The sequence below is a fragment of the Trichosurus vulpecula genome, chromosome 4, assembly GCF_011100635.1.
Source record: "Trichosurus vulpecula isolate mTriVul1 chromosome 4, mTriVul1.pri, whole genome shotgun sequence".
Lineage (NCBI taxonomy): Eukaryota > Metazoa > Chordata > Mammalia > Diprotodontia > Phalangeridae > Trichosurus > Trichosurus vulpecula.
In genome coordinates, this window is record NC_050576.1 from 224,568,367 (window position 1) to 224,587,421 (window position 19,055).

At 38.8% G+C, this 19,055-nt stretch overlaps 1 protein-coding gene across 3 annotated transcripts in view; it reads right to left on the reverse strand.

Moving 5' to 3' along the window:
* Window positions 1-12,093: 12,093 nt before the first annotated feature.
* Window positions 12,094-19,055, reverse strand: part of LOC118848931 (myosin-8) — a 43,494-nt gene continuing 36,532 nt past the window's right edge. For all 3 annotated transcript variants that reach the window (XM_036757980.1, XM_036757978.1, XM_036757977.1), the window contains exons 34-38: window positions 16,558-16,683; window positions 16,298-16,468; window positions 14,576-14,680; window positions 13,498-13,593; window positions 12,094-12,246 (exon numbers count right to left, since the gene is read on the reverse strand). In XM_036757980.1, coding sequence (XP_036613875.1) covers window positions 12,094-12,246; window positions 13,498-13,593; window positions 14,576-14,680; window positions 16,298-16,468; window positions 16,558-16,683 — 651 coding nt within the window. The remainder of the gene's footprint in view (window positions 12,247-13,497; window positions 13,594-14,575; window positions 14,681-16,297; window positions 16,469-16,557; window positions 16,684-19,055) is intronic.

Genomic DNA, 19,055 nt, shown 5'->3' on the forward strand with positions numbered 1-19,055 from the left:
GAACTTCTTCCACTAATACACAACTAGATGGTTGTGTAATAATGTTTGATGTATCTGGAATTATTTAGTCCTTGGAATACGTTCATAATGACTGGAAGAATATTTAAGCAGAAAGTCATACTAACAATAGATGAGTTTCTGCTTTGCTGCACAAGTCTTCAGTCAATGTTCTAGCCTTATCTGCCTTTGGTTTTTAATAGCCATCTATCTGGAATTTTGATTTCACTATTATCCTAACCGTTTAGTATAGCGCTGGTAACTCTTGCCAATTGTTTTAGGGCTTAAAATTGAGATCATGAGGAAAACAATCTCACCACAGGTGAATGTGGATACCTTTTTACCATGAAATTGTTAAAGTCAGGATGAGCTATAGAAATGCCATCCTACTATCCCTAGCCCTCTGCTCCAATCCAGTTACTTCTCCTGCTCTGAGTTATTTCATTCTTCTAGTCAAACATGTAATAGTTATTAACTAATATAAAATAATCACTGACATTTTTATGACTATTACCAACTTTTGAAACATATATTGCTTCATCTGATTCTCATGATAACCTATGAGGATTTCAGAGTGGTTTTTATTGCCCCTATTTATAGAAGAGGGAACAAACACCTAGGAAGGAAAAGCGACTTGTCAAAGTATACACATCTCATTAGGGATAAAGCTGAGACAAAGGCTCTTCTGACTCTCATCATCACAATGGCAGGCCAGCTAAGAGAACATGTATCTAAATAGAAGTATTAGACCAAGTCACGGGAGTAGATTACCATACAGTTATCCCTTCTACATTACAGGGCTTAGGGGTGCAGCACCCCCGCAATCTGGAAAATCCACGTAAAATTTTTTGGCCCTCCTTTCGTACCAGAGAAGAAGTCTGAATTATTATTGTATTAAAAGATAAAATACGGTGATATTACATAATACTTTACACATATTTTATGCATTTCTAAGTTTCTAAACTTTTTCTGTGTCATCTGCCGGCCTTTGTCTATTGCCTGTGGCCTGCAAAACTCCCGCCAAATTCCCATTTTCTTATGCTGACCTGTGATACATTGAAGCCACGATGGGGAAAGAAGAGGGTCAAGGATAGCACTTTGTAGGCACTTCATCCATCCCTCCTGTTTAAGCTATGTAAAGAGGAGGACAATCTAGTGATGGAGTCAAAGGAGGAGTAGTCAAAGATAAATGAGGAAAATTGTGCAAGTGTTCAGAAGAAGTTCATCCATAATGTCAAATACTTCTAAAAAAGGAGAACAAAAATGAGGCCATTGGATTTAGCAATAAAGAGGTCATTACTTACCTTAGAGAGAAGTATTTGTCAAGAAGTACGAACCATAGTTCCTGTCTTGAAGAAATTTATTACTTATAAGACTAGATGTGAAAGGATAACAAGAAGTACAAGAAAGGAAAGCATGCCTTGTGACTAGCAAGTATTCTGGGAGGTCACCTCCCCCTGGGAATGGTCAAATCCTGTATCCCTGACTCCATGAGGATCTAGACATATTGCTAAAATGCTTTTTATTCCATACACCACTTACCCTCTCTCATCAGTGCTCTGTGTAGATAAGGACAAGACATGTCCATGACAAGGCTCTGCTCTTATGTAGCTATTGGGAACCTGAAAGATTTAGCAGAGGCATGTGTGTGTTCATGTGTTTATTAGATCAAATTTACGTGTATGTCTGTGTAGTTCTATGAGTGTTAAGTGAGTAAATTTGTGAGTCTGTCTAGTGACTATGAGACATAGTGAGGGGATGTGTTAGATCATGTAGGAATGGGCCAGTGGTGTGGGTGAGCAACATGAAGATTTTGCAAGAAAACTGTTGCCAAATCACATTTAGTGGATATGAAAGTCACATGGGATTGTTAAAATGAGTTATGGAAATGTTCATTATATAAAGATCCAGGCAATAAATTCTTCCAAGAATTTTCAGTGCCAGGAAAAAGTTTTTCTCTCCAGAAAAGCTTATATTTTAAATTTTGTATGCTACTACACTAAACTTCTGCTGAAATTCTACTCCCGTGCCTCACAGAGGTGACCCTGAGTTTTTAAAGGCTATTTCAGTGGACCATAAGCTACGCCAACTCTTACCAAGGTGGAAAGGCTTTAATTACAAGCCCTGAGGTCAGAGAGGCTCATCACCAATTCAATTCAGTGCCAGATACACTTTTAATGTTTCTGTATTTCTCCATTTATTTTCAGTTCTTCATATCCTATCACATCAATTTTTGTGAAGACGTACAATGCTAAAGACAGATTCCCATTGTTAATGGTCCTACTTAATAGTCACTAAAAGTTTTTAATATTTATGTTTTCCAATATTATGTTCAGTTCTGTCAGTCAATAAACATTTTTAAGTACCCACTATGTGTCAGGCACTATGCTAAGTGCTAAGGTTACAAAGAAAGGCAAAAGATTGTTCCTGCTCTTAAGGAACTCATAGTCTAATGGGGGAGACAATGAACAAACAAACTATATACAAACATTACATATACATATGTAACAAATTGGAGATAATCATCAGAGGGAAGACACTAGAGTTGAGGTGGGGTTGAGAAAGTCTTCTTGTAAGTGAGATTTTAGCTGGGACTTGAAGGGAGTCAAGGGAAGCCAGTAAGGGAAAATGAGAAAGAAGAAAATTGTGTAATTTGTTTCCTTTTTGTTAGGTTTGTCTAAGTCTGAAAGAGACATGGTGAAGTTACTCATGATCATCATCTTATTATATGAGTCTTTTTTCTATTTAGTTAGCTTTTCCTTTAAGCATTTAGATGCTATGATATTTGGCACATATATGTTTAACATTGATATAGCTTTGCTCTCTATAATACCTTTAAGTATAATGAAGTTTCCTTGATTGTTTTGTGACAGCACCATAATCATTTCTTCTTCTTCTCCTCCTCCTCCCCCTCCTCCTCCAACTGCTCCTCCTCCTCCTCTCACCCTCCTCCTCCTCTCTTCCTCCTCCTCACCTCCTCCTCCTCTCCTTCTCTTCCTCCTCCTCCTCTCCTCCTCTTCTGTCTCCTCCTCCTCCTCCTCCTCTCCTCCTCCTTCTCCTCTCCTCCTTCTCCTCTTCCTCTTCTCTTTGTCCTCTCTTCCTTCTCCTTCTTTCCTCCTCCTCTTCCTCCTCCCCTCTTATCCCCCTCCTTCTTCTTCCCTTGTCCTAAATCATGATAGCCACTCATGCTTTTTTTGGCTGTAGCTAAAGCACAACAAATTCGACAATAACTTCTCTTTTTAATCTATTTGAATATTTAAGTTTTAAGTATATTTTTGTATACAGAAAATTCTTAGGATTTATTTTCCATTATATTTTGTAACCTTCATTTGTTTAATGGGTGAATTCAAGATATTACAGTTCAGAGTTGCAACTGTTAAAGTTGCTTTTCCTTTATCAAATCCTATCATTTTATCTTTGATGTTAAAATAAATCAGCACCAGGCATCACAACTTGTTTTGCTTAAAATAGTCCCTCTCCAACAGACACAATTTTTCCTCCTTTCTCGTTCCAGACCCAAATCTTTGGAGCTTGTCCCTTAAGCTTCAGGTAGTTGTAGCTTGTGTTATTTAAGGCATTTCCCCTTCCAATTCCAATCTTGGGCAATCTAGTTTACTTTTTTCTTGCCCAGCCCAAATAAGAAGGTGTGGTTTCTGACCTCTCACCTTACTCATCAATATGTTCTAATAAGACTCACCTGTGGCACCCGATTTTTAGGAATACTAAATGTCTTCTTTTCTGTTCACTTTATGGTACTGTTTTCTGATCACTGTTGCTCATAGTTAATCTCTCTTTGTTCCTCAGTGATACATAAAGATGTTAGGAAACGTAAGGGCCCTATCTTCCCAGATGCGCCATTGAAATCCCGGGTCATCATATAGCCCTTTCTGGTTGGATTGTAGAAGCAGACCACTTGTAGGTAATAGAAGGATCAAGGGTATGAGCATCTTTGTGTGTAGATGAGGTCGGGTGGAGGGGTAGGCCATAAGAATTAAGGAGACTGAAGTACTGGAAGGTTAAAGTATTTGAGGAAGCATAAACACAGATGGATTTTATGGCGGAAAGACTGAGAGCCAGGCACTGAGCTCACTGAGCAAAGATGGAAGGACAATATCTTGGGGTCAATAGATAATAATAGCCACTAAGAACCAGATTTTGACAAATTCGAATAGCATGAAACCCAGAAGAGGAGAGGTTTTGAATGATAGTAGCAGAGGGAGAATCTGAAAATGGCAATGGGGAGCAAGGAATATCTAAACTCCCCCACACCTATGATATAATGGCAGATATGAGTAAAAGTGCAACCAACATTTGGAAAAGGGTAGCCAAGGATGTAGAGTTATTGGCTTATTGATTTTGGAATAGGCATTCTAGAGAGCATTCATTCAGCAAGCACTTATTAAGAGCTTATTATGTGCCAGGTACTATGCTAGGTATGTGCTAGGTGTTGGGAATATAAAGACAAAACCAAAACTATTCTTGCTCTGAAGAGTTTTACATTTCTATCATAGGCATGATCTCCAAGCCATTCTTTCACCCTCATGTGACTGCCCCACCATTCTCCCATCTCAGCCACCCTTATAATTTGTGTTGAGAGTTATTAGTAACTCAATTTTCCTTCAGAAGCACCTTACAGGACTGCTATGAAGAGTAGGGAAGTAAATGCTCAGAATCATGTGTCAAAGATAAACTGGTAAATGGAAGGAAAGAGATGTTTCCATCAGGTTGGAGAGGCAGCATGTTATAGTAAGAACAATTTGTATGGAATAATATCAGATGTGGTTTGATACTAGACTCTATTACTGTCTATTTGTGGCAAATGATTTCTTTTCTCTGGCACATAGTAGGTATTTAATCAGTTTTTATTGATTGTTGATTTACGTAGTGACCTATGGAGTGCCACCTTCCCTGACAAGCACACCTTTTCTCTGTTTTGTGAGCTAACATTACCTTCTGGAGTTTCCTGCGATTTTAAGTCTTTTTTTGCTTGCTACCTGTATTTTTATGAAGGTCTTTGCCTCTACTGAAGATAAACTAATGTTTACTGTGTTCTCAAAGTTTTGTTTTGTTTTGCTATAAAGGATAGTTACAAAAGGAGGAAAAGCAGTGACTGGTAAGGGTTCCTTGGATTCTAAGTGCAGCCCTTCAACTGAATCCAAACTTCACAGAAGAAATTCTTAGAACTATCAGGGGGAAAGGACAGCATGAACTTGTATGAACAATCACCCTGGACTTTAAAGAAAAAAATGCAAGGCCATATGAAGCACATCCCAGGGCTTAATCTATAAAATGAAGAGGCTAGACTTCAGCATGTCTAGGCTCCCATCTAATTATGAGAATTTTCTTTCTCCTAACACAAGGGAGAATTCTCTGCTTTCTGTAGCTCAAGAGGTAACAATGCTGGATTTCATGCAGGTAGAAGCAGAGTTAGGGCTGATAAATACTATTTTAAGCACTGTTCTCCCCATCTGCCCATTGCTGAGACTTTCTTTTTCTTACTTAGGAAAATCTGACTGGAGCAGGCAGTAAGGGCACTCCAGGGAAACCACTGTGTATGTATAGTATGTACCCAAATCTATTTTAATGCCAGGCAGCAGGGTTTACAGGCTGTTGGCTGGCAGCTGCTATGTGTTTACTCCAGAAATTTAATCCCCAAAGAAAAGTGATGTGAGATTCAGCAGCATCTAGCAGCTGTGTTAACTGTCCATAGTATCAATACCCTCTTTTTATTGTTACTATTTCTTCTGTTCTTTCTGTTCCTTTAAGCAGAAGTGTCTGAAGTCTGAGGCCTGAGGCCTGTTTTTAAGCTGGATTTCTGAATACGCCTTTGCTCAAGTTTAGGAAGAGAATCTTAAAGTGCAGGCCTGATTGTGTTTGACCGTGTCATCCCTCTACTCAATAAACTCCAGTGGCTCCCTATCACCTTCAGCCTCAAGTATAAAATTCTGTCTGGCATTCAAAGCCCTTCATATTCTGCCATCCACTACACTTTTCTAGTCTTCTTACATCTTATACCACACCATGTACACATTCCATGTACTCTGAAATTCAGTGATACTGGGCTCCTTCCTGTTCTTTGAACAAGGCAGTCCATATGCCTACTCTGGGCAAATAATGGCTTTCTCCCATGCCTGGAATGCTCTCCATCCTCATCCCCACCTCCTGGCTTCCTTTAAGTCCCAGCCAAAAGCCTGCTTTTTATAGGAAGCCTTTCTTGATCCTTCCTAATTATGGTGTCTTCCTCCTATTGTTTATCTCCAGTGTAGCTTCTATATCTCATGTTTGTACATGGTTATTTGTGTATCATCTCCCCCATTAGATTGTGAGCTTCTTGGGAACAGTGACTGTCTTTTGCCTTTCTTTGTATCCTCAGTGCTTGGCACAGTGACTAAAGGCATAGTAGGCCTGTAATAAATATTTATTGACTGAGTAAAATGCTCATATCCATAAGGACAAGGAAGAGCATTTAGAAGTTGAACTCACTGGGAAGAATGAAACACTGTACTAAATCCAGGGACTTGAAGTTTGAAAAATTAGTTCATCATTAGGTAAAAAAGAGTATAGGATAGCATACTGCTCTTGGACTCAGAGGACCTGAGTCTTTTGAACCCGTGTAACCTTGGAGAAACCACTTAATAAGAAGAGCTCACAATTACAAAGCACTTTCCATCCACTATCTGATTCAATCGTTATGGAAGGTAGGATAGTTATTATCCTTACCTTACAGATTTTGCAAATGAGAAAACTGAGCCCTAGAGAAGTTAAATAACTTCCCCAAGACCATACAGCTAATATGTGTCTGAAGTAGAATTCACACTGAAGCCTTCTTGACTCCAAGCCCAGCCTTCTATTCACAATATTGTTTACTCTCTCATCTTCCATTTCTTCATTTGTAGAATAGAGTATTGCATATGGTACCACCTACCTCATAAGGTTGTTGTAAGTAAAATGCTTTATAAAACTTAGAGCATGACACAAATCTGAATTATTAACAACTCTTAAGTGGCTAATGGGACTACAGATCATTTGAAAGAGTAAAGTATAGCCAAATATGAGGGAGAGGAATTAAGTAATTTCATTCATTCACTCAACTTGTGTTTATTAAATATCTATTGTGTGCTAGGCCCTGCACAAGCACTGGGTGTACAAAGAAAGGCATGGTGCAAAGGTAAAATTGACAGGACATCACAACTGATTGAATACGGGGTGTGGGAGAGAGTGTAGACTGGTAGATGACACCTTGGGAAACTAGGAATATGGGCAGGTTGAGAGGAGGGTTGGATTTGGGGGGAAAGATGAGTCTAGTTTCAGACATGTTGAGTTCAAGATGTCTATGGGACATCTAGTTGGAGAAGTCTAATAGATGCATTTGAAGAGCTTCAAAGTGTTAGGTAAATGTTTAATTTTTAAAGCAATGCTCTGACTTTTATGAGTAGATTTTTGAAAGCTTTAAAAAAAGTCCTAGGACCTTTTTTCTTCTGTCATTGCTTTAGGAAGGGACTGCTGACTGTTATTAAGAATGTGGAGGGGCCTGGTATTGAGCATACACACTTGTTGCTGGTTTTCTTGGTGCAAAGCTGTCAGACACTTTTATAAACAGGAGTGGTGGCGGCAGTGACAATTGGTCTGTGCCAATAAAAGTCAGGCTGCATGTCTGTTTTGACACATGTGCTTTGTAGTTTGCTAGCTTTTGTGGTAGAGAGAAGGATTTATTGGATGTAGATTTTCTTCATGACTGAAACAGGTGACACCTTCTGCTAATACAGTTGGGTTTGGGGTTTTCATTTAGGAATACAGCATGATGTAATGGAAAGAAATGTCGAAGATCAGTTTTCTAATTATGCTTCTGATATAAGTTGTGGGGCTTTTCCTTTTCCTTTCTATGACGTGAAGGGGCTGTACTCTATTGTGATGTCCAGGGGACTGTTGCTGCCTCTATTTGACATTTTAATCAACTCTTTAATCTGTTAAATGAATAAATTGACACCATAAACAATCAGAATCCTAAATTTCAGAAGGACAGAAGTGAAATGTAGAGGGGAGTGGGAGATGAGGGTAGAGAGAGAAAGAGTACATATAAGTGTACAATTTGTACTGAATCCCAGTGAAAGCCAGAGAGAAAAAGACAGAGAGATGGAGAGAGATACACAGAGAATACACACAGAGAGGTGCACAGATACACATCTCCCACCAAACAGAAAGAAAAAGAACTACTGAGAGACAAGTCAATATATAACCATAGAAGGTAGGGGATGAATGATATGCAGAGACACAAAAAGTTTTCCATAATGTTACTGTTACATTCCCTAAATTATAACTTACTAGGGCATTGCCATTAAAATCTTTAAAGATAATATTATGGTTTTATAACAATAGACATAAACAGGCACATTATCTCATAATATTGAGGATTTTTTAAATGGAGAAACAAAGTTTGTCACTCATTTGCCTTCGAAAGTTGTTTTTAAACCTTAGCTAACACAAAATAAACAAATATGAAGTGTTAAGACATTTATAATGAAAAATTGACAGTAGCAATGTTTCCTTTATTTTTCCTATGTTCCCTTACATTTATTTATTTTTAAAATTGAGAACCAGAAATTATTTCCATTCATCATAACATAGAGGAACAATTGAAGAAAATTTCTATTCTGGATCTGATTCTAAATAACTGTGGACTGACAGAGAACCTGATTATGGCAGCAGAAATATTCAGAATCTTGGGAGGAAGTTAGAATTTGTGATAGCGGAGAGGAGAGCGTGGAATTGTTTGACACGCACCTAGTATTTTGAGACAGTGGATTTCAAAGGTTTCCATAACCTCTATGAAAGGCAAGTCAGGACCCCTAGATTAAAACTTTGCAGGGGAAATCATCCCAGAAGGGATGAAGACATTGTCAGGAATGAAATTCTGAAGACAATTCAGATGAATATGGAGATAGGGAGAGAGTTATCAAAGAAGACTGATGTGGATGCACAGGCAACTCACTGACCGACTTATATTTTGAAAAAGCATGTTTAGAAGATGAAAAGTAGATGATAGAAGATATGTACAAAACACAGATGAGCTAAGGCAAACCAAGGAGCAGACAAATATTTTTTAGTATAGGGCTATTTTAGGGAAAAGAAGATAATTAAAGAAGCAATCATTAGAGGTGTATAAGTTGCTGATAACAGATTACAAAAAGAAGGCAGAACTTTTCAGTTTCATATTTGCTTCTGCTTTTTTTCAGCCAAGGAAAATGATCATCAGACTGGGAAGGTCAGAAGAAAAATAGCTAGTAAGGAGTTAGTTTAAGTCAGCTGTTCACAAAGTCCTATTTCAATTCCTCCTTGAGGGGTGGATATGACCTTGGCTTCTCGAAAGCCATGACAGTAGAGTACAAGCTCTGTTAGGACCTGTCATAGTAACGAGGCTTCTAGCATAATCCTGGCAACAGATTGAGACAGCTCTCTGAGGATCACTCAAGCTAAGTACAGAGAGGTCACTTGCTAATTAATTCATGGCAAGGGTAAAACACAAAATGACCCTTTGTCATATGTGGTGGTCCCCTTCAGCTCTGCAGTGAAGGTAGCAAAAATAAGGGGGCAGAGATTGCTAAGAATCACCCAGCTTCTAAATTGTTTGTAAGCTGTATTAGCATTCTAAATGAGATATCTTTGTCCACTGACCAGTGAAGGGACATTCTTCCAGAGGAACTAAATCATATTAATCTTGACAAACTAACTATAAATGAAACCAGATCATCATATACCTAGATCTGGAAGGGACCTTAGAAGTCTTCTAAAGTAGTATTACAGATGAATAAATGGACATCCAGAGAAATTAAGTGACTTCCCATATTAGAGATCATGTTAGAGAAGAGATTTGAATACAGGTCCTCTACAGAGCCACTGCTTTACCGACTGTATCATTCACTGTACCATGTAGCTAAATGGAAGGATGGCTCACAACTTCTCTTTGGAGGGGCAAACAAAAGACGAGGATGAGCTGGTTTTATCATGTATCTAAAGTAAATAAGAAGCATCATTTCATAGATGATTGGTTATTTCCCATTGCCACAACAAATATCTACAAAAAGACCACCATGAAAACAATTGCGACTTATTCACCAACATCGATGCAGAAGATAAAGAGGTAGAGAAATTCTAGGAACAATTTTATATGGTCCTTCAAATTAAATCTATATGCCCTTTGGTACTTCACCGTGGTAGGAAGGACACCTGTCTTATATGGACTGGGATTGTTTCCATTTAAGGGGGAGGAAACCGTTCTTCAGATCATTATTAATTTGGCTTCCTTTTAAACTTTGGTTTCACAGCAGTCTGTTTTTTAATGTTTCCTTAAAAGACAGATGAGTTCCTTTTGAGATGACTTTGCGCACTTTTCCATTTGTCGACTTGTTGAATATTTATTTACTGATAATCACTGTATTACAAAATCCTGCACAAGTATTGACATTGAAACTAATATGACAATTACAGATTCTGTACACTAAAATGCTGGTGCCTAGCTGATAAGTGTTTATAATTTTCTTCTATTTAAGCAGACTTACACTGTTTGCCATATTGTGAGATACTTATACACCATAAATCCACAGGTTATGGATTATCTGCTGGTTTAGAAATCCCAAGAAATCAACCTGAAGTGCTCGATTTCTTCTTTTGGGGACTTTTCATTTGTATAGGGCTTATTTGGTCTTATTTTATTTAGTTTTTAGTTAAGTATCCTTGTAATATTATTGGGTAGCTTTGGAATTCTAATAAATGTGTCATCTAATAGATGTGACAGAAATCCAGTTAGGGAAACTTTAGGTATCATTGGGTATAGAAACCCAGAGGAAATGTGCCTAGTCCTAAAAGGGCTGTTACCTATAGTACAGTGACCTCTGGAGAAATTTTTGGCGTGCCCTGTACAGAAAGGGGCACTTAGAAACTTTTGTCCAAACCTTAGCTGGATGGCCTTATTTGTTGAGGCAGCCATGGAAGAAATCTCACTCAGGACAGTTTGGCTTCTCGACTAGAAGACGATGAACTGATTTCTGGTAAACCTCAGGTTTCTAATAATCCCTTTAAGAAGAGTCCCATGTTATCTAGGAAGCTCTGCAGGGACCAAGCTTTCCTTTGAGGTAGAAAGCTTGAATTTCTTTTCCTTTTTAAGTTAGTCAGAGTTCCCCAGAGCATGGATGCCTTTCTAAGGAAAAATGAGGGGCACTGCACCCAGTGCTGATTTTGTTGTAGCACTTGGTACCCAACTAAGGGAGAAATGGAAGAGGGACAATAGCTCAACGGCATCTCAGAGAACCTTGGGGTGATTCCACCAGTATATCTATTTTTAACTCAAAGACTAAGGAAAGTCCCAAGAAAAAGTCTCCTTTTGCCACAACTCAGTTTTATCTTCTCTTTCCTTTTTTTTTGCTGGTTGACCCTGGGTTGTTATTGCTTTACAGCTCATCTCTGTCAGACCCACTTCTTTTACTTTGTTTCCAGAACCTCAAAATCTCTATCTGGTCCTGATACAGCCCTTTTATTTTATATAGGTTCTTAAGGCAAGACCAAGTCTCTCAGCAGTGCCTTTGATTAATTGAACTTGGTGAACAGGCCCCACTCACACTTGGTTCTGATTCATTCAAACAAGAAATGTTTTTACTTTACAAAGACTTCCCAACAGTCTGAGAAATAAGCTGTCTCAGGATGTTGTAGGTTCTCCCTCATTGGGGGTCTTCAAGCAGAAGCTGGAGGGCCATTGCTATAGTGGGGATTTCTTTTGATCATAGACTGGACTAGAATAGATCTGTGTTTTTTTGTGCTATGGACCCTTTTTATATTGAGATGCAGTTTTCAAAACCTTAACAACAAGAAGTTCATAGACTGGACTCTCACATTCTATGATTATGCCACTTACAGATGAGTAGTCACTATTTCAGAGTAAAGAACTGTAAGAATAAAAGAGAAGCCTGATTTGTGAGCAAAATTTGATTTGCTTTATTTCCCAGATAGCAAAGACAGAATAAACAATATTTATAGGACTAAGTGACCAAAAATATCACATTTTGCACATTTCTTCAGTCACTTAGAGGCTTCAGTTAATGCTGGTTACTCAGCACTAACAACTTTGGTGTGAACTTCCCGGCTCTTTGCCCGAAGTTTGTTGACCTGAGACTCGGCAATGTCAGCACGTTCCTCGGCCTCCTCTAGTTCATGTTGAAGCTTGCGGAATTTAGAGAGATTAACATTGGATTGTTCCTCCTGAAAACAGAAATAAACTTGTTAGAAGAAAAGAAGTATGTCTGTCTTAGTCTCAGTCCCTTTGTTACTTATTTTCTGAAGGTAAACAAAATTAGCTGTTTCTGACCTTAAACATCAAGATGAACTTATAATTTTAATTGTGTTTTATTCCAGGAAATTCATGAAGCAATTATCCTGGGAACAGTAGAGGACTACCCCATAATATTAAATGCACAGATCAGGAAAGCCTTAGATATACAGTGAATAGACTCAAGGACCACTTGAAAAGGAGAGAAGTGATGGGTCATCTTTATTTAGTTTATTAAACACTTGGAATGAGAAAATCTGGCCATACATAAACACTGCTCTCCTCTGGCCACAAACTGTGACTGCATTGTAGCAAAAAAGGGAAAACGAAGGAAGCTCCTGTGGTTTGTTCCATCATCACTTGTATTGGCACCCACTACATTGGGTAGGGGGCCACCAGAAAAAGATTCATTAAGAGCTTCCCACAAATCAGTTTCTTCCATTTTCTTGGTCTGTGGTTTCATCAGTGAAGGGGGCTTCCTGGTGAGGAAACACCTTCAACCAACAAAAGGGTAGCAACTTACAGTGTTATAGAACTGGTTAGGGCAATGAGAAGTGTATCGAGAGCTGCCCAGGGTCACACAAACAGTATGTGTGAGAAGGGGAACTTGAATCCATGTCATCTTGACTTTAGAGTTGGCTTTGTATACACTACACTGCTCATTGTGCCGCAAATAAAAAAAGACTATTGACCATGCCAGTGCAAATGCTGTAGATTTCCAGAGAAAGGAACTACAAAAGAGGTAGGTGCCCATAGTTGACCCATAGGTGTAACAGCAGGAATAAAAATATCCACATATGGATTTTAAAAAAGGATTGTTTTTGCCTCTTTCTGGAGAGTGGTGGTGATGGTGAATTTTAGGATATCTTATTGATGTATGAATTTACGTATAAAAATACATGTATTGATTATGCACATAATCAGTAAAGCAAGTTATTTAAAGCTCTATGTCATCCTAAATAAATGAAGATTCAGAACTATTAGTGTGAAGACTGTCTGAAATGGAGAATTTTTTTCACTAGGTGTGGTTGCTTAGAAAGTCATCTCTCCTTTCTTCAGTGCCTAGCACATAGTAGTAGATGTTTAATAAATATTTATTGAATTAATCAAAATAACTAAACTCTTGCAGCATAATCGTCATGTTCAAATAAATGCTTTTCTCTCCAAGCTTTGAAAATACTCACAGCTTCCTCAGCTTGTCTCTTATAAGATTTCACCTTTGCCTGCAATTTATCTACCAGGTCCTGGAGTCTAAGAACATTCTTGCGATCTTCTTCAGTCTAGAAGAATTTGGAAAAAAAGAATATATACAGTCAAAAGACAGATGCCTAATATCAAAGCTTTGACAAATTATCTTTGTATACTTTAAGGCAACAGCCATGAAGAATTGCATGAAGTTTAATGAAGGCATCTGGGTAAGTCAAGGACAGACTTGGTCACTTCTGGAGATAGCCTCAGAGATATATCTAGTCTTTATGGCTGGAATCAAGCATCAGAGATGACAGCTTGTATTCATCAAATTAATTCATGTCTAAGTATGTCAAATAATAGTTTGAGGGACAGATAACAATTTTAAAGTTTGCAAAGCACTTTCCTCATGGCTCATTTTATAGACAAGGAAACCAATGATAAAAAATTTGTCCATGGCCACATAGCTTCTAAGACTAGAATTCAGGTGTAAAGATTTCAAATTGAGAGAAATGATTGTTAAATAGCCAATTATTGGGGAGATCCAGATTTTTTTCTCTCCTAGGTGCTCACTCTCTACTAGGCCAAGCCAGCCTGAAGGACATGGCTGATAATGAGACTGGATTAACTTTCTCTTCAGTCTCGTCCAGACCCCACTCAAGAAGGAAAGCCCATTGTGTTCTACTCAGGTTTGGATGGGGATAGATACTTTGTCTAAATTGCCTCAAGCTGGGGGTGATTTCGAAGTAAATGACATAATCCAAGTCACATCTCCCAGCTACTCTTTGGAATAGGTCCACCTCTCATTATAATATTCATTCTTGCTAACCAATCAGTTGATTTCCAATGGCATACAAGCCTTGAGTGAGTTCCGTGAGGGGTCTTTGGCATTCAGGAGTACCTCTGACCCCTTTTATTAATTGTTAGCATGAGTAATAAAATTATTAATTACCCAGAAACTACATCTTTCAAACTTTTTATATGTCACAAAATCCAGTGTGCTCTTTCCACAACATTGTATTGTATTGTTTTCTTCTCACCAAGAGGTTGATACAGAAGGGTGGTTCTACTTACCTGGTAAGTGAGTTCCTTTACCCTCCTCTCATGTTTTCGTAGACCTTTAACAGCCTCAGCATTGCGTTTTTGTTCACTCTCAACCTCTCCTTCAAGCTCACGAACCTACAATCAAATATGATAACTTAAAACATAGTAGTTTAGGTTTGGGAATAAGAATGAAGGGTAGGAGTAGGATAAGAAACCCTGGGAGGGAAAGAAAAAGGAAGCATTCAGGAATGGTTGGGCTACAGGAATGCAGCCTGGGGAGTATCTTCCTCTGCTCCACTTTACAGATGACTCCCTGGGGATCTCCAGCTCTCTGACCCCTGGCCAATAAGAAGGTAAAAAGCCTCTGATTCTATAACACCAACCATGCTAAACTCAAAGGCTAGCGATTAGCTTTGGAAGGGCAAGAAAGTAGAACTAGGTTTGGAGTTAGTGAAGCTGGATTGAGACCTGGCGTTTAAACTTACCGTGTGACATTGCATAAGCCACTTAACATGATTTGTTTTACCTTGGGAGGTTGGGTAAGTTAGCATCCTCATTTTAAAATGAGGGACTGAACTAGATGCTTTCTCAGGTGCCTTCACCCTCTAAATCTCTGATGCTGATTCTTCTATGCCATTTTGACAATGCAGAAATTAATCAAGCACATAGGACACAAGCATGTATTTACTGTCTATTGCCTCTACTGATCCTCTAGCAGCGCTTCTTAAATGGTGAGTTGTAACCCCATAGGGGGTCATGACCCACAGTTGAAGAAGTACCGGAAGGGTCACGAGTGGAAAAAAGTTTAAGAAGCCCTGCTTTAAAGCACCTAGTCTAGATAGAGAAATGTTTAACAGGTGAGCAGCAGAGATAGTCAAGAGATATAGAAGGCTAACTTGAATTGATATAAAGATTTAAGGTTCCCAAGGCACTATCTTCACATCAGCCAGTTTGAGTGGTAGTTATCATTCCTGCTGGGCCCGGAGTTAGGAAGACCTGAGTGTAAATCAGGCCTTAGACATTTGTTAGCTAGGTGGCCCTGGGCAAGTCACTTAACCTCTGTTTGCCTCAACTATAAAAGGGATATAATAACAACACTTACCTTGTAGAGTTTTTGTGAGGATCAATTGAGAAAATATTTATAAAGCACTTAACACAGCACCTAGCACATAGTAGGTGCTTACATAAATGCTTGTTCCCTTCCCTTGCTCTTGTTAGAGTTGATGACCTGGAGAGGTGAAGTAATTTGCCCATGATCACCAAGCTGATAAGACTCTAAGGAAACATTGGAACCAGGTCTCCTGACTCTAAATTCAGCATTTTTTTTCCAAGTCAATAAACTACTGCAAATATATTTTGAGGATTTTTGCCATAGCCCAAATTGGACATAAGGGACTAGACTGGATGACCTCTGGAAAGGTACCTCTAGCTCTGTGATGGAAACCTTTCCCAGTCCTCCTTAACCTTAGCGCCATCCCTCTGAAAATGCCTCCAATTTACCCCCTCTGTAGCGTGTTAACATGACGCTGTTTGCATCGTCTCCCTGGTTAAACTTTGAGCTCCTGGAGAACGTGCACTCTTTTTTGCCTTTGTGTGGAGTGCTTAGCTTAGTGCCTGGCACATCTTAAGTGCTTGATACCTGCTGGTTGATGGATTCTAAAGCTTTGCAACAACTCTCTCTGGTCCCTCATATCTACACTAAACTGTCACTGCTGCATGAATTGGCAATACATCAGGATTTGGGATAGTTACTCTGGCCTCCAGTTTCTGGATCTGCTTCCTTCCTCCTTTCAGGGCCAGCTGCTCGGCCTCATCCAGGCGATGCTGCAAGTCCTTCACCGTCTGCTCCAGGTTCTTCTTCATCCGCTCCAGGTGGGCACTGGTGTCCTGCTCCTTCTTCAGCTCCTCAGCCATCATGGCTGCCTGGTTAGCAAGAAAACCAAGAAAAGCGTGAAACCTGGGAATGTCAGGTAGTCAAACCCATGTAGGCAAAAGACTGGCCCTTCTCTTACATCAGTGATTGCCTTCTTTGCCTTCTCCTCTGCATTGCGAGATTCTTGAATTACTTCTTCCATTTCACTCTGGAGCTGAGAAATATCAGTCTCCAGCTTCTTCTTGGTGTTGATGAGGCTGGTATTCTGATTCAAATAAATGAAATTTGATTAATGGTCACTATAAGATACTATTATGTTTAATGCATCTGAGAAGGAGCTTCAATTGTCTTTTATTTTGGATCTAGCAAGTACTCTGTTTGCTATTGAGGTGGCTGGGTGGTGACAGTGCCAAGGCCTGGCATCAGGAAGACCTAAGTTCAAATATAGCTTTAGATTCTAACTGTGTGACCCTGGGCAAGTCACTTAACCTTGTTTGCCTCAGTTTCCTCATCTATAAAATTACCTGGAGAAGGAAATGGCAAACCACTCCAGAATCTTTGCCAAGAAATCCCCAAAGGAGATGATGAAGAGTTGGACACAACTGGAAATGACTGAGCACCTATTTGCTATTCTTCACTAGAGCCTTCTCTTTTTCACCTTATCGAGTCATTAGCCCTCATTTTTAGATATTTCTTCACTAAGGAAGGTTACTGAAAAGTAGCCACACATAACTTTGCATTGTTAGGGAAGAATTTATTTCTCTTGTTGGTATTGTTGGTATGATATATACATACACATATATATAATATATATACACACACACACATACACATATAATGTATATATGTACATGTTTATATATCTATATGTATGTATATATACAGTTATCTCTTCCACATTGTGACTTTCCCTATCAGGATTTCAATATATTGTTGGTCAGCATAAGGAATTAAATGAGAATTTTGGGAAGTTTTGCAGAAGTTGTAGATGACAGGCAAAGGCCAGCAGATGACACAGAAAAAGTTTAGAAACTCAGAAATGCATAAAATATATATATATTATTGTATAACATCAACATATTTCATCTTTTAATACCATAGCAACTCAGACTTCTTCTAACCCTTAACCCCTCACAATGTGATAGAGAAAACTGTATATATAGCCACACAAGGTTGATGTTTTGGTTAGTTTACCGAATCAATTTTGTTGTTGTTTTTGTTATAAGGGATTAATTACAAAGTAGGGGGTGAGGAAGAATATATTTAGAAATGAAAGTAACAAAAGATCTCAGTTAAAAGTTATATAAAATATGTGTATCTATATATACATATGTCTGTATATACCTACATGTGTGTATACATACATCCACACATATCCAAAGAAGAAGAGGTAATTTCATTCTGTGTGCAGATTAAAAAATATTAGACTGCTATGAAAGCAGACTAGAGATCAATTTTCTTTTATACCAGTGTGGGTGACTGCACACTACTATACAGGGTATCTCTCGATGTTTTTATTGCTTAATATTAATTCATACATGAATCATTACAAAATCATCTCTGAGGGCTGGGGGAATCAGTGGTGATGGTGATGAGGGGACGACATCACCAGCCTCTGTGCTGTGGACCTCAGCCTTCCTTTTTTTCTTCATGCCACCTCCAGATACCCCAAAAGAACCACATCCAGGACTGCTTTTCCCATCCCCCATGCCCTTCATCTTGATGCATAGGAATAAGAGGGCATACCAACCACCTAAGGACACCTAACCCATACTCAACAACTCCTTTTAGGCTGCTCTCCTCGGGAAATAAAATAGTCAGCAAAGCAGTGAGAAGTCAAAGGGGAGAGCAAAGTGTTCTCACTTCCCATTCCTTCCTCTGCCACCTCAGCTGCTAGCTGGTTTTACCCAAAAGTCTTAGTGCAGTTTTAAGCTATTAAGCTATTATATAAGCAAAATATTGTTAACCAATAAAACTTAAAAGTGCTCTAAGACTTTTGAGTCACTATCCCACGGCCAGTCATTGCTTCTATAAAAATCCTCTCTAAAGACTGTAAAAGGGACTATTCATTAGCATTAGAATGTTTGCATGCCATGGAAGAAGATTGTCTGATTATCTTTTAAATATTTCCAGCTTTTACCTTTAAAGGGTTAGAGACATTGAGAAAAAAGTAGCTGCTATTTGTTATTTCCTGGAATGAGGAATTTCTGAATAGAAAGGTATTTACTTCTTGTGAACATTTATCATTTGCTCCATGTTCACACTATTGGGTTCAGAAATATGCAAATTTACCTTGTGAAAATATTTTCTCAGAAACTGGGAGGACATTTAAAAATCCTGAAGGTGGCCTCTTTCAAAGTCCAGTTAAATGCCACTTCCATCTTGATACCTTCTTTGATCTTTCCCCTTACAATCTCCCATACCTCATTTCTTTCTTTTTTTCTGGAGGGGGGAAGGCAGGGCAATTGGGGTTAAGTGACTTGCCCAAGGTCACACAGCTAGTAAGTGTGTCAAGTGTCTGAGGTCACATTTGAACTCAGGTCTTCCTGACTCCAGGGCCGGTGCTCTATTCACTATGCCACCTAGCTGCCCCACACCCCATTTCATTAGCAGGAAAGAATCTCTTCTTTGAAGCTC